General features: G+C 39.8%; 3 protein-coding genes across 20 annotated transcripts; 2 read left to right on the plus strand and 1 right to left on the minus strand.

Annotated features, from left to right (window-relative positions):
- The first annotated feature begins 997 nt into the window (after positions 1-997).
- Positions 998-2,993, plus strand: gatad1 (GATA zinc finger domain containing 1). Its single transcript, XM_077009008.1, has 5 exons — positions 998-1,492; positions 1,618-1,740; positions 1,855-1,914; positions 2,007-2,190; positions 2,271-2,993. Exons 1-5 carry the CDS (start codon positions 1,313-1,315, stop codon positions 2,456-2,458), a joined length of 735 nt encoding a protein of 244 aa, XP_076865123.1. The 5' UTR covers positions 998-1,312; the 3' UTR covers positions 2,459-2,993.
- Positions 2,994-3,266: 273 nt separating this feature from the next.
- LOC143516987 (cation channel sperm-associated protein 4-like) lies at positions 3,267-8,697 on the minus strand. 17 transcript variants are annotated; one of them, XM_077009024.1, is made up of 11 exons: positions 6,744-8,626; positions 6,587-6,625; positions 6,356-6,398; positions 5,867-6,182; positions 5,647-5,735; positions 4,956-5,076; positions 4,638-4,774; positions 4,330-4,462; positions 3,928-4,176; positions 3,603-3,759; positions 3,267-3,475 (listed from the first exon to the last, which is right to left on the minus strand). In XM_077009024.1, the coding sequence occupies exons 5-9, from the start codon at positions 5,685-5,687 to the stop codon at positions 4,078-4,080; spliced, it is 531 nt and encodes a 176-aa protein (XP_076865139.1). In that variant the 5' UTR covers positions 5,688-5,735; positions 5,867-6,182; positions 6,356-6,398; positions 6,587-6,625; positions 6,744-8,626; the 3' UTR covers positions 3,267-3,475; positions 3,603-3,759; positions 3,928-4,077. The 17 variants fall into 17 exon arrangements, with proteins under 17 accessions (XP_076865139.1, XP_076865127.1, XP_076865131.1 ...); XM_077009012.1 differs by adding an exon at positions 8,647-8,697 and having other exon boundaries at positions 5,867-6,625; positions 6,744-6,829; XM_077009016.1 differs by having other exon boundaries at positions 5,867-6,625; positions 6,744-6,816; positions 7,028-8,626.
- A 6,141-nt stretch (positions 8,698-14,838) lies between these two features.
- Positions 14,839-23,719, plus strand: LOC143516985 (protein naked cuticle homolog 2). 2 transcript variants are annotated; one of them, XM_077009006.1, is made up of 10 exons: positions 14,840-15,119; positions 15,235-15,261; positions 15,357-15,439; positions 20,936-20,996; positions 21,167-21,264; positions 21,342-21,437; positions 21,520-21,649; positions 21,789-21,855; positions 22,288-22,415; positions 22,674-23,719. In XM_077009006.1, exons 1-10 carry the CDS (start codon positions 15,095-15,097, stop codon positions 23,123-23,125), a joined length of 1,167 nt encoding a protein of 388 aa, XP_076865121.1. In that variant the 5' UTR covers positions 14,840-15,094; the 3' UTR covers positions 23,126-23,719. The 2 variants fall into 2 exon arrangements, with proteins under 2 accessions (XP_076865122.1, XP_076865121.1); XM_077009007.1 differs by lacking the exons at positions 20,936-20,996; positions 21,167-21,264 and having other exon boundaries at positions 14,839-15,119.
- The last annotated feature ends 166 nt before the right edge of the window (positions 23,720-23,885 follow it).

Below are 23,885 nucleotides of genomic sequence, written 5' to 3' on the forward strand. Positions count from 1 at the left end.
GAACACTAGGACTCCCCTGATTGGCTGCCAGGCCCTTAACCACCTGTTACCTGTGGAGAAACAAGCACTTTGGTTGTTTGGAAACAGAATGACATTTAGGACTGGCGAGAGCTATGAGGTCCTCCAGCAGGTGGGGAAGCACTCCAAGGAGATAAATTTGTTGAGATAAAAACACACTACTGCTTTTGATCTGGTGTTTACACCCAGCTTTGGGTCCATTCTGCATCACATGGGAAACTGGAATGCGTATTTTAGATGTACTGTGTAATGTACTGAAAGCAAGTACTGCATTACATTAATACATCTTCGTTATTGAATTTTTGTAAAGACACAGTACTGTTTTCACATTCAGATAATTTATTGTCCAATGTGGAAGTGAAACAAAATGGTATTTAATGTGTGCATGTATCAGGCACACAAACACAATTTAAAGCATGATTACCATAAAGAATACAAATCCCCTAATGTGAACCTCGCTATTGTCACTATAATAGGCAGATTGCTTTATGCACTATAGAGATACTTTTAGGGTGACCAAACATCCGTATTTCATATCCTGTCCTGGGCGTCCTCCTCCTGGTTTTTAAATTACCTTCATTGGACCATTAAAATTTTTATTTTCAGGCACTAGGGCACTGCACACGGCGGTAGGGTTGTCCGTGCTGAGGGGACCAAAATAATACATCCATATCCCTGAGTCCTCTTATCTCTATGGCTAGTTTCTATAACTCAAAGCACAAAGAAAGAAATATTTGATCCTATGCTGGTAGTGGTTGTTTAGCCACGTTTTGAGAGTCCTTTTCACTTATTAAATAAATTCCGGTGTTCTTGTACACTATAAAATATTTACTTTTACTTGATTTACACTATTCGAGGTAATATGGTTGCAAATTACTTGACCATGCATTGGCACTATTTGTTTTTTGGTTTAAGTAAACATTTTTCTTGGGTGTCTGTTAATGTAAAAAAAAAAATCCCAACAACTTTTATTTTGAAATTTCCGGTTTGCCTGACGCGACAGACGAAGATTGCATTCAGTATGATGGAGGGCAATTTTTGTTGATAGGGTTTGATGTTTCATTCGCAGTGCTTCGAAACACGCAGACATCAATTATTATTTCTTCATTTTATAAGTTCGTCAGTTAATCTTGTTCCCAGTAAATCTTAGTAGTACAAAGTTGCGCTTCTCGGCAGGCAAACATCTCTTCAGGACTGGGAAAAAACACTTGTTCACTTGCGAGCTGGCTAGCTAGGTAGCTAGCAAGCAGGCAAAGATAACAGAGTAATAGTGTACGTCTTGTTCTGAGAAAAGATGCCGTTGGGTTTAAAGCCATGCTGTTCTGTCTGCAAAACAAACTCGTCATCGATGTGGAAAAAAGGAAACCAGGGAGAAATCCTTTGTAACAACTGTACAGCTAAAAGCAGTGTCACAGGAGGATCAGGACTGTCGGCGTCTTCCAACACTCAGCAGAATAATGGCGGGGGCAAGCAGGTTTGAAGTTACTTTGGTTTATAATAAGACTTAATAATATGAAATTTGATAATTGGTGTTCTTTTTTGTTTAAAAAGCAAGGTGTGAATTTGTAGTTTTATGTTTTTGCTGCCCTTCGTTTCTAGTCCAAACAAGAGATCCACAGACGGTCGGCACGACTGAGAAGCACCAAGTACAAGGCACCTGCATCTGAGAAGAAAGTGTCGACCAAAGGGAAAGGAAGACGGCACATTTTTAAATTAAAAAATGTAAATGTTTTTGGTAGAGAAACATTTTGTATTTGCGTATTTTTTTTGTAATTTCGTACACTTCGTAATTCTTATAATTTAGACACAGTTAGTGATGATTCTTTCCATCCTCAGCCTATCAAAGCTCCGGAGTCTGTGTCGACAATCATCACATCGGAGTCGATCTTCTTTAGGGTAGGCTACCTAATGCACTGTAATAGTCTTACTGTAATAGTCTTACAGAATTATTCCCTTCACTTTCTCTGCTTCTTTTTCTGTTTCAACAGGGTGTTTATTATCAAATAGGTGATGTCGTGAAAGTTACAGATGAAGAGGATGGGAAACCTTATTTTGCACAGATTCGTGGTTTTATTCAGGACCAGTACTGTGAAAAAAGTGCTGCATTAACTTGGCTAATCCCTACACAGTGTAGCCCGAGGGATCAGTTTGATCCAGGCACTTATATAGTTGGTATGTCACAATTCTTGTACAATTTGAATTGTTATGACTAATGAACATACTTTTTTTAACCATGTATTTTGTTTGGCTAGGTCCAGAAGAGGATTTGCCCAGGAAAATGGAATTTCTTGAATTTGTGTGCCATGCTCCATCAGAATATTTCAAGTCAAGAAGCTGTCCCTTTCCAACAATACCTATTCGGCCAGAGAAAGGCTACATTTGGACCCATATTGGACCTATACCTGCTGTTGCAATCAAAGAAACCGTTAGCTGTAATTAACTCAAGTTCAGTCTTAGGTACTGGCACAAAGATTTATCTATTGAATTGTGGACATCGTGGCAAAATGTTTGACATATATTTTGATGATCATTTATTGGAGGCAAAGTGGTCCAAAATGCTTGGTTGGAATGCTTGGTTCCTGTGAGTATTGCTAGTCTGGGAAGTTGAATACATTGTCTTTGCAATCTGCCACTACACCTTTTTTATCTTCTAAGTTAAGTAATTTTGTAGTATGTCAACATTTGGGAAAATAACCTTATTTGGTCAAATGACATCCATTTGGTTGGTTCAGCACTTAACTGCATGGAGATTGGAACCCTGGTGTGTTCTAGAAGACCTCATAGTTTGGCTGACACATGGAACAGCTGGGAATAGTTGTTCCAGATGTTCAGATGGACATTACTTTTTGTAAACCTTTTTTTAAATCTTTGGCTTCTTGAGGAGAGCAATGTAAAACATGATGGTAAAATATTTATAAACATTTCCAAGATTTTCAGCCATTTGATTGAAAATAAAGGAACCACATTATCTTTTACTGTTTTCCAACTCTGTCCTCCAACACTGCTAGACTGTTCATATATTTGTTCTGTTCCAGCTCCCAATAACCTGTTCCAGGTATTCAGCATTCTTTAATTTCTTTAGTCAGGCATATGGGGAGCTGAGGTGGCTCAAAATGTGAACCGTAGTGGCCTCTGAGGAATAATTAGGAAAACACTGACTTGTTTGCACCATTTGTTGTGGACATATGGTAAACTCCAAAGAGTCTGCCACTCAAGACATAATAGACATGAACAACAATACAAGTGTGTTTCGTTGTACACCACTTCATTGTATTGGGGCACTGTCAGAAGATTAGAGTTTGAAAACTACAATCTCCAATGTTTTCATCTATCTGCTATTGTTTCTTCTGTGTTCAGTACTGGATGCGGAATGAGCCATTAACAGCTGTCTTGACGTGGCTCTGCACCATGCCCGGTAAATGTGAGATGAATCTACAGACGAATCTATGACATTAGCCTGAAACAGAAAAGCTAATTGAATGCAAATGCATAGCTACAACCCACAGTTTTTTTGTAATCGAACAGTTGGATTTTCAAAGCCCAGTGCTCTTAAACAATCTTAAATGGTGCTCAACAATCTGTACCTTTTCGAGGGCGATGAGGGTGGATAGCATATCTCCAGAGCAGCCCATTGCAATCTCATTGTTCAGTAAGTCCTGCAGGGAGGCGGCCATCTGATTGCGCAGTATCACCTCTTCGTCTTTCTCTCTGTTGTACATGCTATGGGCCTTGTCCACAACTCTAGATCAAAATATTTACAGTCGGCACAATGCTTCATTCTATAATCCAGGTGTCCATTCTTGTAATAGCTTTTGACAGATATCATGTTTCAGTCAAGACAGCTGTTTTGCCTCAAGCAGTATAAAACAGGAAATATTATCTCTCTCTCTCTCTCTTTCACATACACACAGTTAATTTCTTTAGCTGTGCTAGGGAAACATACGCCTGTAGGTCTTCAGTATTCTTCACATAAGCTTTCTCATTCTTTTCAATGGCTGCTGTGATCAAGGCTATCTGCTCGGTAATCTCCACAGTCAGATTATCTAGGCAGGTGTCTGTTCAGGGTTTCTGGTACATAGTCATTTTGGTTTTGGCAGCTACTTGATCCACATGGATGATATTTCGATCTTTGAGCAAGCACTTATCTTCTGACATTGGCTGGGGAAATAACAGTTTATATTATGTTGAAATCCAGGCAAACAATAATTTACACATACATTGTAGTATGCTTGGTCAGTCTGTACATTACTATTTTTTTGCATCTTGCATTGGTTGTTGGCTTAAAAAAGAGATCCCATATTGCAGACTTACCTCATCATTATCTTCTATTGCTGTGTCCATATTTGTTGCAATAACCGCAATAAGAAGGTTTACAAAGATGAAGGCACCTCCCGTGATGACGATCATGAAGTATACGGCAGCAGCATAGGAAAGTCCTTCAGCACTTACATAAGACAAAACTGCACTTAGAAGAGTGTTTATGGAGGTCAAATACATATCACTTCTCGAATGAAACAATGCATAGCTACAGTTCACAGGTTTTTTTGTGGAACAGAGTTTGGCCCAGAGACATGTGAGAATAAAGACTTAGTTGGACCAGTAAGAAAAATGTTGCATACCTTTTAAATTCTCGGTACACATCAGACCAACCCTCTTGTGTAATGCAGACAAAAAGAGTATTTAGTGCAGACAGCAGATTGCCGAACGCTGACGGGACAGCATCACTGAACAGTGTGGTTCCAATCATTGCAAACACCTGGACATAGATCAGATATGAGAACAACTATTAATATTTATCTATAGATTATAGCATGCACAAGTGGCAAAGGCATAAATATTGATGTGTTCTTGAAAGTCAAATCTAAAATACATTTTATTGTAACCTTGAATTGTAGCACGGACATTTGAAATAATGTCAATTATCTAGGAGGACATACCAGCAAGAAGAAACAAAGGCAGATGAAGATGCTGAACATGTCAGGAAGAGACTGTAAGATGGCCTGGATTAATCCTGGCAGTGTTGCAAACACCCTCACACTACGAATCACTTGAAAGATGCTGGAGGTCGGAAGATTGAAAGTTATTTAGCTTTGATTTATTAGCTGCATATGGAAATGAGATGTATTAAGTCATAATGAACAAAACACATTTAGATACATTTAGATGAAGCATTTGCTAAAGCATAAACTGCCTGGACAATCTACTGCACACTTGAAAGGGTTAAACAACTTGCAACATGACAGATGAATTACCATTTATACGTCAGCCTCTCACTAGTGATGAAAGCCTTTTCTGTTATGAGAAGAAATAGGCTTAATACAGTCAGCACAGAAAATCAGTACTGTTCTTTACTGTGAGCATTATGTTATGTTGTCAGCTTACTGTATCTACTTGTTACTCTTACATTAACAAAGCTAAAATAATTGTTTATATTGTCCATCATATTTTATTATCTAATGAACACTTGGGCTGCTCCATGCCTTTGGAACCAATGAACCTTTTAATGGATCTCAGACAGTAGCTGTTTTAATTAGATATTTTTACATTTCCATTTGTTGTCACCTTTTTATTTTTTTAAATAAATATTTTAAATATATAGATGATGTTTAAAATGTAATAACAGCACACCTAAGAATTTTTTTGTCTTGCTGGGACAAGATTACATTCATTATAACCACAGCCAAGGTGAGCAAGAAGTCCACAACATTCCAGCCATTCTGCAGACACAAACCAACAAAGAAGACAATGTGATGGAACAATGGATGGAACCAGTATATTACAGATATAAATATACCTCTAAACAACACAGTGGAATAGTTTAGTTCCAGGGAAAAGGTAAAAGTAGTACCTGCCAGAAAATATTAAATCCATAAAATCACTTGAGTTGAATCTCCCAAATAAAGACAGCAACAGCAATGGACTCAAACACAAAGATCATATAATGATATTTCTGAAATGAGAAAATTACATTTATGTCAGTACACTGTCATATGAAAGCCATAACAATAAATATTATATTTAAAAAGTTGCTAGAAAGCTAGATTTTACCCTCCCACCCAGAGAGCATGCATATGTGAAAGGTTAACACCAGGGATGTTCCAGTGGTGATAAGGGCACCAACACATCCCAGGTATGATAACATCAGCCTCACCTCCCCCAGGTCTCTGAATGAAGTGTGAGTGTGAGAAAATAAATATATGAATACCTACATATATAGTCAGACAAACCATTCTCACTTTTGCAGTATCTAGGTAGGTCTGGAAGGTGACAAGGAAGCAGTTACTAGTGACCACAGTAATGATGAAGAATTTGAACAAAAAGTGTTTCAGTAGAGCACCCATAAAAACTTGGGAGACGTAATCCTTAGCTTCTGCGTCATCCTACATGTCAGAAGAGCAGAGTGCTTACTATCCACCATTCAGCTCCAATGCCATTTAATAATTTTTGGTCTGGAGGTCCAGAGTGGAGCCGCCGCACTTTGACATCTTTCACACTATTGGTATTGGTTTCCTACTTTTTGTTGGGTGATGTCCTTGATGTGTATTAATTCTGGATGTGCATTGTTCACCCTCTCTGACAAATGTTTCCTGCTGCCCTCAGATACTCTCTGCCACACAGATGAGTTAAGAAACAACAACAATAATAATACAAACTATAATCAAAAACTGTATGTCTTTATACACAAATTTAAACTCATACCCTAATGAGGACCGTAATTTGCTTACCGTGGCCAAGACGGGGCAGTCCATTATCATATTTTTGGTCCTGGAGATAGTGACAGCTATTGCTAATGAAGCCCTGTAATGAAGTCCTGCACTGGCATTAATAAGGGAAGTAACAATAAATCTAAATAATAACAAATCTAAATAATATCTTTCAATGCTTCTTAATAAATGTCCATATTTAACAAAGCAAGAACTAGTTAGGGATTCATCATGTTCATAGTGTTCAGCTGGAATTGTTAGGATATTCTGACTAAAATTTCATTGTGCATAACAAACTGTAAGACCTTGAGATATGAAACTTGGCAAGTAGGTAGCAGTGCCGACACTTGGGTAAGCGAGATGAGCGTGATCGGCCTAAAGGGGGCAGTATAGTAAAGTGAAACACGCTGTGATCCGTAATTCATGCCACGTGAGACCTCGATACAAAATTCTGATTATTTGGTTCAAGTAAAACAGAAAAGGTCAATAGAATTACCAAACTCTGCCCACATGGACTCATACCTAATTTGCATAATATGCCAAAACCTTCTTTTGCAAACTGAACATTAATAATCAATATAAGTTCAATGTTAAATCAGTGTGTACATTGCGAAACCCGATAAAGGGAGCTGAATTGTAGCTCAGTACTCTGATTTCTCAGCGCATGTATACCCTTCGATTTCCAGACCTGTCCTGGAAGTGGCTAGCACAATGAAATGCAGAACCCACGGCTATCAAACACTTCTGGAGAGACGGTGAAACGCAGTAGCCTATCCCCCCCCCAATAAAAAAACAACAAAGATCCATATTTGCTGGTAAAGAGGGACCAAGTTTACAAAAAGTTTACGTCATATCCTTCTGTGAAATGCAAAGTTAAAATTCGTTTACTGCCTGTGACTCAGGTAAACCCGGAGTTTCCCCATTATCTGAATACTCAGGTACATGTTATGATTATTATACGGGCCACACTCAATGACCATAATGTACACCCATCACGAAAGGGATAATTGCAATTTTTTCTCTAGACTATAATATTAGCTAGCTACTGGACAGTATGGGTAAATCCAAATTGAATATAACCTGTTCAGGCTTTTTCCCCCAGTCAAAGCAAAAAAATATTTTTTTAGCTTTTCCTTATATGATGATTAACTAAAATTTGGACACGTGAATGAACCTAAATTATGAATACACTTATTTTTGTGGAATACAGAAAGTCGTCCACGTGTAGGCCTATATTTGCGCTACTGTGATCATTCTTGTTAATTTCTTTTGGCATGTGCAATTTTAAAAATTGCATTTCCTGAAGGAACTACCAAGAGAGCTTAAAAAGCACGCTCCGTGTGTGCGTGTGTTTGTGAGAGAGAGAGAGTGATTGTATGTGAATAGTGTGTATATGGCATGAAATAAAGAGTGTGAGTATGATGGTGTAGTGTGTACAATGAGAAATTTTGAGGTTTCAGAAAGGGCAGGTTTCTCCACCATTTAAAATTAAAATTTCTAGAAAGTGTAAGGATTTTACAGCAGTTTATTCAGGAGGTTTTTGATTAGGCTATTTCTCATGACAACACACATAGCTGGCCGTGAAATTCTGAACATTCCGCCATTCATTCACATGGAACGTTTAAAAATTGTAAACAAAATTTATCAAGAACTACAAATCCGATCGATATTTAAAAAATACATAGCACAGGTCTCAGCGTCGAGACCTTCGAGAGGCCGTTTGAACTGAGTCTGTACGTTAAACGGTTCGAGCTGCAGTAATTGTAGAAATGTGTAGATGACGAAGCATCTAACGGTAGATGGCCCATTTCAAGCACTCTAATAATAAGACGTATGAGGGAAAACAATAGCCTATAGTGCTTTTCAAGCCCTCTAAAGAAGCGTCTAACAACAGAGAGCTTTTCAAGCCCTCTGATTCACTTACCTTACATCTTATTTTTAACGGTCAACTGACAACCAACGTAGTTAAAAAGAGGCGAAATCTCCGTGACGTCACAATCATCACAGACTGTCATCAGCAATTTGGGATGTAATGAACGGCGATGTTTCATAGATATTTCTCTATGTCTCACGTTTGTAAAGATAGGTTTTCTGCTGTTTTATGCTGAATCAGTTTTCTTATTGTTATTCTTTAGGAACTATTGCAGTCTTGGAAAAAAAATCTCATAGAATGCTTGTTGCTGACATGCGGCACATGCATGCACTCACTTAACATAAGCCCGCAATCCTACGATAACATGATATTTATAGTTGGTTTATAAAAAATGTTTTTTAGTAAAAGTCCACACTAAAAACTTCAATAACAAATGATAGTCAAATGAAGGTAATTTAAAAACCAGGATATTTCCTCACTTAAAAAAAACCCGGGACAGGACGTGAAATACGTTTGGTCATCCTAGTTATAGGCCTACTTATTTTTTGCTTTATAAAGTTGCGGATATACAGCATATCGTTCCTGCTAGGTTCACTCATATATTTAGTGATAAAATTGATATATTAACGATATCCTAACTATTGCTCACTGTCTATTTCTCATTATCCAATCCTATCAAAATGACTAACCATATGCTATATTTAGCCAATGAATCACGCTGATTATCAGTATGTTTAAAATTTTCTCTCCGCATATCTCGAGGTTTGGTATGTGTTTGCTTAAATTTTAAGCTTTCTCCGGTTGAGTCAGATTCGTGATCAGGTTTTATTGTCAGTAAAAGGAACTGCAGGTAATCGGGTGTTGAAGCAGGTGAACCGCACCGCACCTTCTCTTCTAATCATATTCACGTGACATTGGCGTTTTGAACCGCACTCCAGCGCAGTGTTTCGAAACATCTGTGCTTCAGAAGCTCGATACTACATCGAAACGTCAGTATGAGTGTCCCGTCCCCACAAAATAATCCACGTTGTGCAATGAACAGATTAAATAAAGTCTAAAGGTTTTCTGTCAGTTTTTTAAACATCGTTTTCGAAATTCTCCTGTGTCTTATAGGGTGAGCAGACTATTCCTTATAGGGTGAGCAGACTATTCCAAATCTTACACATTCAGAAATATATATATTTTCATTCGAAATATCGCTGGATAATTTCAATTGTGAGGTTGTTAAAGAAAAATCAAATGTGCCAACTAACTGCTAACTGTGCATTAAATTGGGAGGGTTAATGCGAATTGAGTCTGCTTGAGACAACAGCGTCTGGCGTGTGGGGGCATTGGTTGTCCCATTTCTCCTCTGAGACGTTTTCCTCCTTCACTTACAAATAGAAGTAAGAACTATTGCTCGGCTCACATGTGTATCTAATGTTACAGAAGTAGACTCACGCAATGATGTATTTAGCACCTGTTGTATAAGGGTAGCCTTCCCTTAGTAATTCTGTCCGGCTATTCCCAGAGCTCCCTATATCTGCCATTCAAACCTTTTTCCATAAGCACGTTTGCTTGTCTTGGGGCTCTATTGCTGTGCACTGCAGTATTGGTGCAGGTGTGGGGATATTTGGTTTCTTTGTGTTCCTCTTCAGTCTCCATCTCAATCTCATATCTTGCATTTGGTCTTTAAGATTACAAGTTAAAATAGCAGTGAACTTAAAACAGACCTTCAACAGACCGTCTAATGTTTTACAGCTTTTGATTTCCTTTTATTTTCTATTTCAGACTAAATATCTAACCAGTACTTACCAGTTTGTACTGATTTCATAAATCATTTCTAGGTTTATAGGTGGATTCATGGGCGTGGTAGTGGGGGGGAAAAGTGGACCTGACTACCCAGGGCCCAAGTAGGGAAGGGGGCCCATTTTGCTCACGTGCCTTGTTTACTGATATTTATAGGGGCGCACAGACGTTGAGAGTGTACAGGGCCCAGAATTTGTATAGGGCCCAGACTTGGCGTCTCATTTACAAGAGAGACCTGTTTCTAATACAATATAAAACAACAATTAAGCTAAGATAAAACAACAATTAAATAATATACATATTGTTCATAAAACTTATCATAAAACATAATATACAAGCTATAACATATTAAAATCCCTAAGCATGACCAGACTGGACAGTTTCAATTCCTTTTGAAGCATGTTCCAGCTGGAGGGACCGGAAAAAGAAACGCCTTTTTACCAAGCTCAATCCACACTGAAGGAACACTAAAGAGATAAAATCCTGGGGGCGAAGGCTGTAATATTGCTCTTTACCAGAGAAAAAAGGTAAAGAGGTAAGACGGAGCCAGATTATAGATTCATAAATAAATGTAAAAATGTAAAAGCCTAAGATTATGTAAGGAGGGCCAATTTAGGGGTATAAAGTACAGTGGTGAGTAAGGGGTCTCGCACCTGTAATTAATCTAATAGCCCCATGGTAAGCAGCGTCCAACATATGTAGTAAGGAGGCAGAGGCATTCAAATATATTATATCTCCGTAATCTATCCTACTTAAAAAGGTAGCCAAAACCAACTGCTTCCTAGCTCTAAAAGAAAAACAGGACTTATTCCTAAAAAAGAAACCAAGTTGCAGCTTTAGCTTTTAAAGAAGACATTCAATGTGGGGGATAAAATTCTAATTCTCATCAATAGTGATGCCAAGGTGACATCACACATGACATTACAAAATCAATTCGCAGTTCTTGTACAGTAGTAATAGTGGGTAAGGGAGAAGATACTTTTTTCTTTTTGAAAATAAAATACTCTTAGTTTTTTTTTTTTTTTTTAGCATTTTTAACCAGGCGGAGTTCTAATAACTGACTGAATAGTGCTAAAAGTGGACTGAAGGTACGTAAAAACAAGAGCAACTGATTTTGCATGTCAGTAAATTACAGTGTCATCAGCATAGAAGTGCACAGATGCATTTGCAAGATCATGGGCAAGATTATTAATATAAATAATAAAAAGGCCTAAACTGAACCTTGAGAGACTCCCCTGGAGATATCTAAATATTGTACACGCTGCTTTCGGTCAGTTAAGTAGTTCAGGAACCAGCCCATAGCCTGCTCAGTAAACCCAATATCTAAAAGCCTTTGGCATTAAATCCCATGATCAACTGTATCAAAAGCCTTAGATAGATCAACAAAAAGGGCAGCACAATAATCCTTTGCGTCTAGAGCTTCAATTACATTGTTAAAAACTTTTAAAGAGGTAGTCACTGTACCATGTTGCTTTCTAAACCTAGATTGATGAGATGATAAAATGCTTCTTGAGTACAAACGATGCTTGACCTGTTCATTTATAATCCTTTCCATAACTTTTGCTAAAGCACACAGTTTCGAAATGGGCCTTATTTAAAGCCATGGGATCCCCACCTTTCAGTAAAGATAGAACAAAAGCCGATTTCCAGATATTAGGAATAATGTTTTATTGCACAGAAAGATAAAAAAATTATGCTACTGGCTCAGCTATGATGTCAGCAGCTAAGCATAGAAAATAAGGCGGGAGGTTGTCTGGGCCAGCAGATTTTTTAATATCTAGCCTTTTAAGCTCCTTACGGACCTTACTGACAGGAATATTAGAAAAAACAAAAGTATTACTAGCAGTTGACTGATTGGACCACTGATTGGATCAACCACTAGCTCAGTGGGGAGGTTTTCTTAGTAAGTATTACCAGAAAGTTACTTACAAAAAAAAACTTACAAGGATTATTTAAATTATCTGCAGTTTCAGTTAGGTAATATGCACTCTTAGCTTTTTTACATAAGGCAGTGCATTTATTTTGTAATTGACAAAAGCGCAGCCAATCAACAACCGATATCCAGATATCTGGATATCTTCTTATACTTTGTGTAGGGGCGTAGCAGCAAATTCTGGGCCCTGTACACTCTCAATGTCAGTGGGCCCCTATAAATGCCCCTATAAATGCCAGTAAAAAAGGCACATGAGCAAAAAATTGGCCCCTCTCCCTATTCGGGCCCTGGGTATGGGCGTGCCCCCCCCTTCACTACCACGCCCAATCACAGCAACTACATCATCAAACATCATCACAACTAACTCTTTCTTTTGCCATCAGGCACATACTATAGAAGTGAAGACCAAGACGAGCCTTGTGAACTGCTTCTACACACAGGCAGCCAGGCTCATGCACGCTGACCCCTCTCACCAGTCTGTACTGTTGAACTCTGTTTGTGGTGTACACCCTACTCACTGAAAGGCACTGTTCACTCCTCATATATGTACTCTTTGAACTCTTAACTATTCATACACCACAATATTCGTAGCTGCTTTTTTTTTTTTTACTGTTTCACAATAATACATTGCACTATTGCACCTTATGACCACTGCTCTTTACCTCTTTGTTAAATATTCACTAACTATTTAACTCTATACAGAAGCCTTCATTTTAAAGTTTATTTATAACTTGCCAATATAATTTGTTGTTTAGTTTTACCTATAGGTTTTCTATATGATTGTCTTATATTTTCTTACTAGTGTGAAAGGCATAGTGAAAGACAATTAACTCTTAAGTGTTTTTCACTATTTAATGTACAGTAAATCACTAGAACTACTACTATGTGTATGTAAACAGAAAATCAATTTGATTTGCAATTAATTTTGTCTCAACTTCAAGTGTCTTCATCTTGTTTATTTTATTAAATACCCAGTTTTATTTTATTCAAGACCCCATTTTGTCTCCATACATATTTAATATAGCTGGAAATACGGAGTCTTATAATAATAATAAAAATAATATTAATTAATATAATAATAATCAATAAAATAAACCGGAAATGAAAAATGCCAGTCGACAATTAACCACTAATGTGGTATTAAGGTATTGTCTCCAGAATGCCACCCGGTCATACAGTCAGTGGTGGACTTAGCAATTTGGGGGCTCAAGGCGAATTTAGTTAGGGGGCCCATCAACATTAATATGCGAGAAATAAGTTCAGGTTCACACTACACGATTTTAGGATGGTTTTTCAGTCGCCGACTGTTTTTGTAGATCGCCGACAGAAACTGTGGTCGGAGGCAAATCGGGGATCACTCGGCGCTCGCTCAGTCGTGTAGTGTGAACTGCTGAAAGACGCTCGCCGAGTGGTCGCCAACTCATCGCAGACGACCGGCAGATATCTAGCATGTTTATTATCTAGCCCAGTCGGTGACTGTGAGTCAACAGCAGCGTCTAGCTTCATACAACACTGTGTTTAAGTTATTGTGACAGCACTGGAGAAATAGTGCGATTGACTATATCTATGTTCACTGCAACGGAGAGATGAAATAATTCTGGCAATTTGGGACTATGGAGTGGTTAAACGGTAAAAAAATAATAATAACGAAAATGTGGAGTACATGTACATTGTTTTTTTTCTTCTACGTGGTGTTGCTGGTTCTCGCGAGTGTTTCGTTTTCGTGTTCTCGTGTTTTTGGACGGCAGCCAGATGAGTCGGCAATTCCCCAGTCGTTTAATTCGTGAGCCCGCGTCGCCGATCAGTCATGTAGTGTGAAATCCACAACAACTGAAAGACTCGCGATTACAGCACAACCAGTCATGTAGTGCGAACGGCACAAAAACCTGACGACTGAAAAGTCGTGTAGTGTGAACCTGGCTTTAGCTAGACAAGGGGGCCCTACAGTGGGAGGGGCCCAAGGCAATTGCCTAGCAACGCCTCTATGCAAAGACCGCCTCTGCATACAGTAACAGCATAGGTTCATACAGTAACAGCATAGGAAACAAACAATATAAGAATGCCATTTCCGCAAATCAGCAGGCACTACATCCACACAACATATAAGGGAATTTTCCTTGTTCATAAGCACTTCGTCCACACTTTCATGGTAACATTATTCAAAATTGCATGCATGCATATTCTAAGCAACTGTACAGTTTAGACAACTGTAATTGTAATGCATATAAACAATAGGCTAAATAACCAATTTACATTATTATTTAGCAATTCGAATTATACCACCACTAATGATGAACACCTCTGGGATTATTTAAGTGATTTAAAATTATTAGCAGGCTATAATGAATTTAGGATAATAGGCTACATGAATCAGTTATACTTAATTTGTCGATAATTCGTTTCTCTTGTTATAATTGACTGCTCAGACAGTTAACTGATACACCGGTAACCTAATGCTACTTAAGCTGTGCTACCGAAGAATAGTTGCTAAATAACCAACGACCGTAAGGAGGCGCGCCCATCGTCAAAGGGAGGGCGGGAGCTCTCGGAACCTTCGATTTGCGTTTCTTCCTCAGAGAAAACATCCTAGTCGAACATTCCCACAGAGAATTCTACAAAACTTGACTCTGGCCTCGAATATTAGATACTGGACAGTATGGATAGACCCAAATGGAATATTACCTATTCAGTCCCCTTTCTGCAGTCATGGCAAACAACTTCTTTCAGTTTTTCCTTAATTGATAATTAAGTACTATACATTATAGAAGACGGGGCAACATGGGAAAATTGCAATCTAAACATGGTAAGATTTTTATTTCTTTTCTGTCGGAAAACGTTTTAAGATTGAATTGAATTGAATAAACGGCTTTGTAACACCCTAAATAAATACGTGCCTCACAATTTCCTATCATTTTTAGCGTGTAAACGCAGAGAGAATCCAGAGGGTAAGTAAGGCGTTGTTTCACATGCACTTCATTCACAGAGTTTGATGCTGGTGCTTTTTGATTTTAAATAGCAGCATGGATATTTGATGTTTTAGGTGGCACGTTCGCAACGAGCGCGCTTCTGTTCCAGAGGGAGTCGGCTGACCATAGCGAGTCTCACAGAAGCCAACACAAGCAGGTACGGGGGACTCCGGTCATTTAGCCATAACTCTCCTTCATGTTACATTCTCCAGGATATTATGTTGTGATTTCGAACAATAAAGCAATCAGTTTGAAACAATATAATATTAAACAATCACTTATTTTATGAAGAAAATATAAATATATAAAATGAATATATTTGTTATTGCAACTTTTCCTTTATTTAGCCTGTAGTATGCTTTGAAGAATAACATCACAACAAACTGATGGACAGATAGGTTACCACAAAATATAGCTAGTGCAATTTGGATATCATAGTGTTTTTCAAATACACTTTAGAATAATATTAGCCCCCAGTTGAATACTTCTTTACTTTGAGATTGCAAGGGATAATCCACGAGAACTCTGAAATTCCAGTAAAAAACAATATCTGTGGTTTACTGGTGCAAAGTCATGACATTCGTCTTACTTAGGGACCAAAGTAGAAGTGTGTGTGTGTGTGTGTGTGTGTGTGTGTGTGTGTGTGTGTGTGTATGTGTGTGTGTGTTTACAACTCTTATTTCTGTTGTATTGAAGTGTTATGTTAACAGTAGACTGTGTCTGCATAACATTTCTGAATGGTCTGTCGAACTCTAAGTCAATTATTGATATTGTTTCCCTTGGTTATATATGAAGGTTTTCAAACAGTTTTCATTCAGTTGTGCAGGACAGCATATGAGCCATTCGTGCAGACATACCCTCCAGCACTCCAGCTTTTCCCCTTTTTGACTGTGCTTTTAGACCGGGAACATTCTATGAAACTTAAACCATTTCCACTAATGAATTACATTCTTTTCAGTTTCAGGTTCCCAGCTAAATTCATTACTCTCTGGCCTTAACTATGTACAGACCAGCTAAGAACTTTAATGATGTTTGGGAAGAGTTCTCTTTCCTCTCTCTTGTTTCTCATTGCCTCAATAGAGTCTGGAACCCTCCTTACAGTGTGAAATGCTTATGGCTGGCAGCCAGAGGAGCAGGGTCTTTGAGCAAAGTTCCACCGCACATCTGGTACTAGTTTTGAAAACAGAGAGGGGCTGTCCTGGGAAAATTGGGGGGAAGTGGTTGGAGGAGGTGGAAGGAGGTGCAGTTAGTGGGAGGAGATGCACGGCAGAGGGCCGTGGGAGGCGACTCGCGCAATGGAGATGGCTGGACTCTGGGAGAAGGGATGGAGACCTGAGATTGACGGTGATGCCCCAGTTCATCTCATCAAGTGTCTGCCTTGTCGTTTTGCTCTGGTTGGTGTGCGTGGTCTGACACCTCCAAACCAGTATACCAGGAGAGTGTTGTCTTGGGGTGTAGTGTAGAAGATCAATATTAGTAAATATCAGTTTTCTACAAAAATAATTAAAATGCTGTCATGCCATATTTGGAAATCTTTCATTTTTTGTGGTTTTTCGTCTTTCATTTCATGTCAGCCAAATTTGTTGGCCACTTGAGACAGGCTGGGGGCCACAGTTTAGCCTCTTTAAGTGGGTGTGCAACCACTTGTGATTTGGTAATTCCATTTAATTAATTACATGATACATCAGGCCATGATTATTCCATAGCGCTGATTGACAAGATATAAGTCGTATAATATATCTGAAAATTTGAGCTTTTAATTTTGAGGTTGCTAGAGAATTCAGTACATTAAAACACCAGTCAAACTGACTGCAAACCCGTCCACTACAAGAACATAACCAGCTGAGCAGGAGTAGAACTCAGAAAAGCTCAGAAAGTCTTTGAGAATAACTAACGCTTACGTTTTCCGACTGTTCCCTCTTAGTGCTCCATACTCAAAACTGGCCTTATCAAAAACAAATAAACTATCAAATATTGAAATAATGTTGATCGCTATGCTTCTTAGTACTTTGCAGGAATTTTAATTTTAGTTTACGGATCATGGCTGCTAGCTAAATTACAAATGACATGCCTGCCTGTATCCTAAGACCTTATATTCCATATATTCCATATCCTTTGCATACAGTGTTTTCTAAAAATGTTATTCTAACGAGCTGTGTCTTTTGAGGATGAGATGAGCAGGGATGGTTGCAGTGTGCTCTGACTCTGATTGTAACACTGCTCTTTTGTGTCAGCATCCTGTAGCTTGAATCATAAAGCCAAGGACACTTAAAAGAGCTGGGCCACGGGGCTCAAAGCGACCAGTGTTTGCTCGGAGGGGCTGGAAGAATCCCCTCTTTCACCCTTTTTCCGCTCCCAGCCACACTTCAAAGGCTGATGGGGGTGGGGGCAGGGGTGTGGGGGGGGAGGGGGGGGGGGAGCGTGTGCTCTGTCCACTGAGCCATGACTTCGACTCACTGGGAGAGCGCCTGGAGGTGACCATAACATGTTTACTCAAATGGTTCAAAAAATAAGCAGCAAGCTCAGGAGACGGTGCCCAAGTATGGCACATGTTTGCCATAGAGCTAGATGCCCTGGAGTAAACACACACGTCTGTGAACCCAAATTCCCTGTCTCAGATTCTTGTCATGTCAGCAAAAAAGGACCAATGAAATTTTCATTTTGTATTTTTTGCAGAACAGTTGCCGGATATATCTGTGTGGGTTCTGAGTGCTTGGTAAACAAACGTCTTAACATCTCTAGAAATTACTTCCTCACATAACTGAAACAGTCTACCCATTTGAAAGAAAGAATGTCTGCACATTGTAAATGCACATTGTTTGTGGAACGTGGAACGGCTGTTTTGTAACCTAATGAAAAGAAAAGCCAACATTATTGGTTTATGCGGTATTTTAACACAACCGAGGATCAAAGATAAAACATTTGTGTCGGTGTCCATATTCCAAACATCTTGGAGTGCTTAGAAGTCTCCAATCAACACTTCTCTAAAGTAATCTGAGTCATGCCAAAGTGGCGACCCTCACTAAACTAAATAACAAAGGCACCATTCATCACCAAACCTGTTTGCTTTGACAGACCTGGAGAATTCTGGCATAAAATACAAAGTCCAACCTTACAAAGGTTAATGCTTGAGGAGTTTGCATAAGACTATGGTAAAAATTTAAAGCTGCAAGTTGACACTTTATCAGTTTGTTCCAATCAAATAATCTTGGCTAAGGCAGAGAAGGAGAAGGACTAATACTTTCTGCCTTATTGTGATTTCTGTTTGTGTACTTGTCTGAACATGGCGAGGTAAGTTGGAGTTGTGAGGGAGTTTAGTGCGTGACCATAAAAGATAAAATCAGGCAAGTCTAATCTCAACATTAATGCAACTACAGACAATATCAAACATTTTAGTACCCTGATTTGGCCCGGACAGATCTCCTACCTGCCTTGCCTCAGTGATGATGCAATGACATGGTGCTCTTCCGTCTTTTTTCTCGTCATGTAATAAGGCTAGCATCCAGGTGTTCGGTGACAGGAAGTAAAGAGGAACAAAGCAGGCCACTGTTTCCAGGACTGTGAGAGGGTTCAGAAAGCAGTGTGGGTGGGTGGTGGAGAAGAATCCGGGATTGGCTGGGGGGGGGGCCTTGCCCTGCGACACCCGGCTTAGAGCAGGAAAGGACCCCCACCTCCACCCCCACCCCCACCCCTCGTGGTAACCCGATCCCACATGAAAGGCCCCGGAGCAGGCAGAGCGTGGCGGAGGCCTGGCTGTGATGATGGCAGGAAGGCCAGTCACTCATCATCCTCATCTGCGGGGACCTTTGTTCTCCTGCTCTCCACCGGGCTTCTGGAAGCTCTGTTCGCTGACGCAGCTGTACGTCTCGTGTCCCTGCGTCCTCTGCTGAGTTGTCTCCGTGGGCCGCTCGCCGCTGTATCATTTGAAGCGAATGCAGCGCTAATGCCGATCACTCATGTGTTTGACAGATGTTACCCCGAGATGAGAGTTCTTGCCCTTTTGAGAAGTTATGTCAAATGCAAGTATGAGTATAAAATATTTGCTATGCACATTCAGGCCTAAATGAGAGCATTGGGGAGTATAAATATTTACTGGGATTTATGTGATGTAATGAATCTTACTTTATGATGCAGGCTGATGTAAATGCTGGCAGGACTGGTCTTGTGTTTGCATCATGCTCTCTCGCTGTAGGAGACTGCCTGTTATTTTCCTCTTAAAGACCACACTAGACATTACATACTAGTGTAATTTTTTGGTGACTAGGAATATCAGTGTGAGGTCTCTTAAATAAGAATGCACTGATGGTTTTGAACAACAAGAACCTCAGGAATAAATAAATTAGAAACATGTGTAGGTATTAATGGTTGCCATCTCAAGTGTGCACTTGGTCTAGGGTGCTCTGTATAGCTGATTGGTCTGGTGAGGTAAACACCCCTGACAGGAGACATCATGTTGGTGGTATTTGTCCTGACACTAGTAATAGTATGGCGCTGCCAACAATGGGAGTAATCAATATTTCTTCAATGAAATATTCTACAATGGTCCAATATCTATGGATCTTCTTATTGATCCTTTTAAACTTTACAGTAATACAATAATCATTCAGTTATGTTTTTCTTTACTAAGATTACATATTTTAAACTACATAGGACTTAAAACTCTGACACTTCTGCTAGTAATTCATTATAAGTCAAGTCTAGCTAAGAGAGAAGACCTTTCCTACATAAACATCGTTCGCAGATTCAGAACTTCCATGACTGCATTTATTATGCTACTTAAAGGTGTCAGCTAATATTTGCAGCATCAACCCAGTATCACCTGATATGGTCCTTATGTTCAGAAATGGTCAGATACTGTGTAAAATACATAGATCACACACATGTGTTATATAACTCCTGTTTGTGGCATGAGAGTTCATCTTTACGCTCCAGGTGAGATGACCGAAGGCTTTCTGTGCTGGTTAGTGGCACATGGAGGGAATTATGACACACAGAGATTAGCAAAGATGTAGAACTGAAAGCTGGTTCACTTCCTCCCACTAAATTCAATAGTGCAAAGCGTCTGGAAACAATTGTGCTTGAAACCGCAGGAGTGCAAAGAATGAAGCTTACCACCAGGCCCTTCATGGTGGATACATTAAGGGGGTTGATTGTAAGCTAAGAGAGACAGATTGCACCAAGGACTTTTGTGTTTGTGTATGTGTACGTCACCCCCCCCCCCCCCCCCAAAAAAGATGTGATTTTATCACATTTTATACTGTTTCACTGTTGAAGTTATACAAGAGGTTGCACTTGCAAAGAAATATGTAAATCTGTGTATGAGCACTTATCTATGAGCAATGAAAAATCACATTTCAGACGCAAGTGTGCACAGCTTCTTTTGGAGGAGACATGAAGTTGGAGTGTAGTTGGAAGAGCTGGCTGGTGCTTCGAGCCTCCGACCTACACACTGACATACTACAACTCTACAGATGTGCAGGCGTCTCTACTTCCCTCCTCCACTCACCCTCTGCCAGACAGACAGAGAAACTGCCAAAGACCATGCCTTGTTTTCTCTGGACGTTCCAGAGATTTACTCATCTCTCTCTTTCTCACTTTCTCTCATGCTCACTCTCTCTCTCTCCTTCTCCCATTCCTCCTTTCTTCATTCCAGGATGTGTATGGTGCGGAGTTAAGGGATGACCAATTCTTGGATCATGACTGCCCTCTGGAGGGTAGGATGTGAAATGACGAGGGGAATACTTGTATACTTCATTGCAATTTTACTCTCTTATCTTCCTAAGCTTTTCCTATCTACCTAAACACACACACACACACATACATATATACACATACACACACACACATACACACATATTGACTTAGTTTTGGTTTTTATTTACAGTAATACTGCCACCACAGAGAGCAGCTGAATATCAAAGTCGCAACCTCTTTCTTTCATCAGAAAATGGAGATGCCCCGAGGAAAACTGCAAAGAGTGATGTATGACAGCCTGAAGTCAACATGCTGACTACGAAAACCGCAAAAACCAAAATGTTCATTCATTTTGTTTGTTACAGAACATGGAATGCAATGTGCCCATTGTGGACGAAAATCGGCAAGAGTGGGTCTTCACGCTGTATGACTTGGACAACACCGGCCGAGTGACCAAGGAGGTAATACCTCCAAGAGCAGTGTCTGTCCTTGACTCTGAAATGAACTGCACGATGTCTCAGACTGTGAATGTGTGTGGCACAGGACATGTCTGGGCTCATGCACACAATCTGTGAGGTGGTGGATGCATCTGTCAAGCAGTCTGAACTTAGCAACAGCAAAACACTGCGTGTCAAACTTTCTGTCACACCATCAGTCAGCAGCAACAAAAGAGGTGAGTTTCTACCATTAAAATCCCTGCATATGTAACAATATGGTGTACTGAATATGCAGATGGAACAGTATTGTGAGCACATAAAAACAGAGTAGATGTATACTTTGTGTGACCATGGCAATATTTAAACCCTTGTCAGATCGAGATACTGGGTCTTCTGTGAACAGGCGAGACCATCCTGAGGAGAGCCACCCCTGCCACATCAGGTTGGCTCACCCATTAAAGAACAAGGTTAGGGTTAGCGTTAGCATTAGGGTTGGAAAAAATGGCCATAAATGATTAAAAACAATGTTTCGGTCTTTATTTTATTAAGGAAAAGCCTAGCAGTTCTGAACCATTTTACCAACGCCTTAGGGAGACACGGAGGAGTTGGGATTAAAACTAGGTTATTTATTTGGTAATCTAAATGGATTGAATTAAATATTAAGTACAGAAATGTTAAAAAGCATACATATAAAAATGAGAAATAATAACATTACTTCTAATTTTTATTCTTAAAATAACCATCTAAACTGCTAAATTGATTGCCTACTTGTGATGTGGCTGCAAGAAATGACCTGATACCTAATATATCGTGTAAGAAATTCCTCAAACCAGTAAGGAAATACTAACTGCACTTCCTTTCTCACCCCTGAAAGAGGAAAAAGTCCAGATCTTCCTGGCATTTCGGAAAGAAAGCTTTACTGTACAGATGAGAACTCAGAACGTAGAAACCACTATTTGGACCTGGCTGGGATCGAAAACTACACATGCAAATTTGAAACAGGTAGCAAACTGGCTTCACCATGACCTCACCCTCGTCTGGCTTATTACTGTTCACAAACATGTCATATGAGAGGAATAGGTTTTAATCTATTTAAATGAATCAATAGAATCGTTTTCTGTTTTCAATTTATTGCATATAAAACCCTAGACATATAAAAATGTTGTTTTTCTATTATGCAAGATTGAAACGGTGTTAGACACAGAGCTATTGAAGGTGTCTGGATAACCCCCTAAGGCCTCCCAACCACTCTCCCTTCAGACTACACTCTTCAGTCACCTGCTGAGGAGCAGGGTCAGGAGGCCCAGGCTCACGCTGCCCGCACCGCCCCCCAGCGCAGGTCCCAGCCAGACGCTTGCGGCTCGGGGACGAGCGGCGGCCGCGGTGTCACCTTCCTCGCGTCCCTCCGGGGCCGCTGCAAGTCCACGGGGGCCGGCGGAGTCCCGGTCAAACCCAGCAGGCTGCATGGCCATCACCCTGTCAGCTGGTGCAACCCAGCTGAGCAGCAGCAACACAGCCACGGTAAGCGAGTCCGCGCCAGGCTCCGGGACACTCCGTCACCCCAACCAGCACGGGGGCTGGACCGGGACCTGCATCCGGGAGCAGGAGCTCCCCCTGCAGGGTTCCTGCCCATAGCTCAGAAACATGAGCACCATCACCTCCACGAGCACCATCACCACCACCACCACCACCACCACTACTACTCGTCCTGACTGCAGCCTCTCCCACTGGGGGGAAGGGGTCTGAAATGTAGACGATTTGAAGAGAAGTAGCTGGTCCATGTGACTGCCACTTTCTGAGCTGCATGACTGGAACATTTTGTCCAACCCAGCAGGAAGCATCTCCTCCATGTGAAAAATGTGAAGGATCAAGAAACTCAGCAGTCTTTTAACAAAAACTATGCAACTATTGGTGCTATATTACAGCACTGATGAATCATTCATCCCATGATAACCTACTAATCCTATACAACTATTGTATACAACAAAGATTGTAATGCAAGAACCTTACAATAGATATTTAGTGCACGTTTGTGTTGTTAATGTGGTGAAGCGAATGTGTAGTCATTCTGCTATTATTGACATTTGTTAGATATTTACTTTCCTTCAAAGCCCATAAGACTGATGATCTCCTCAGGATTTGCTATAGAAATAACCACTCATTTAATGCAATATATATTTCTCATGTATATTGAAGATTTTGCATATATTTGTGCATTATAACAATATAACACTATTTATAACCTTGATTTTTGTGTCATTTTATTGACTGACGTTCATGTACATATTAAAAATTTTGGATCTTAAGTTTTAATAGTTTGTGTAAATATTGTAGTACATAGCATTCTAAATGTTCTAATGATCATTGTATTCATTGCACAGAACTTGCAAACAATAACCGATTAAACAAATGACAAACCACAGGACTTAAAAACACAGAATAAACAAGATACACCTGAAAACAAGGGGTCAG

Source organism: Brachyhypopomus gauderio, chromosome 6 (genome assembly GCF_052324685.1).
Source record: "Brachyhypopomus gauderio isolate BG-103 chromosome 6, BGAUD_0.2, whole genome shotgun sequence".
NCBI lineage: Eukaryota > Metazoa > Chordata > Actinopteri > Gymnotiformes > Hypopomidae > Brachyhypopomus > Brachyhypopomus gauderio.

Excerpts from the sequence above, each read along its gene's own strand:
- gatad1 (XM_077009008.1), top strand. The coding sequence starts at position 1,313 with ATGCCGTTGGGTTTAAAGCCATGCTGTTCTGTCTGCAAAACAAACTCG. Across the intron at positions 1,493-1,617 it reads ATAATGGCGGGGGCAAGCAG|TCCAAACAAGAGATCCACAG; the intron begins GTTTGAAGTTAC and ends CTTCGTTTCTAG. Across the intron at positions 2,191-2,270 it reads TCCAGGCACTTATATAGTTG|GTCCAGAAGAGGATTTGCCC; the intron begins GTATGTCACAAT and ends TTGTTTGGCTAG.
- LOC143516987 (XM_077009012.1), bottom strand. The coding sequence starts at position 5,687 with ATGAATGTAATCTTGTCCCAGCAAGACAAAAAAATTCTTAG. Across the intron at positions 4,775-4,955 it reads GCCTTTGTTTCTTCTTGCTG|GTGTTTGCAATGATTGGAAC; the intron begins GTATGTCCTCCT and ends ATCTATGTCCAG. Across the intron at positions 4,177-4,329 it reads CAATAGAAGATAATGATGAG|CCAATGTCAGAAGATAAGTG; the intron begins GTAAGTCTGCAA and ends TTATTTCCCCAG.
- LOC143516985 (XM_077009006.1), top strand. The coding sequence starts at position 15,095 with ATGGGAAAATTGCAATCTAAACATG. Across the intron at positions 15,262-15,356 it reads ACGCAGAGAGAATCCAGAGG|GTGGCACGTTCGCAACGAGC; the intron begins GTAAGTAAGGCG and ends TTGATGTTTTAG. Across the intron at positions 15,440-20,935 it reads ACAGAAGCCAACACAAGCAG|GATGTGTATGGTGCGGAGTT; the intron begins GTACGGGGGACT and ends TCTTCATTCCAG.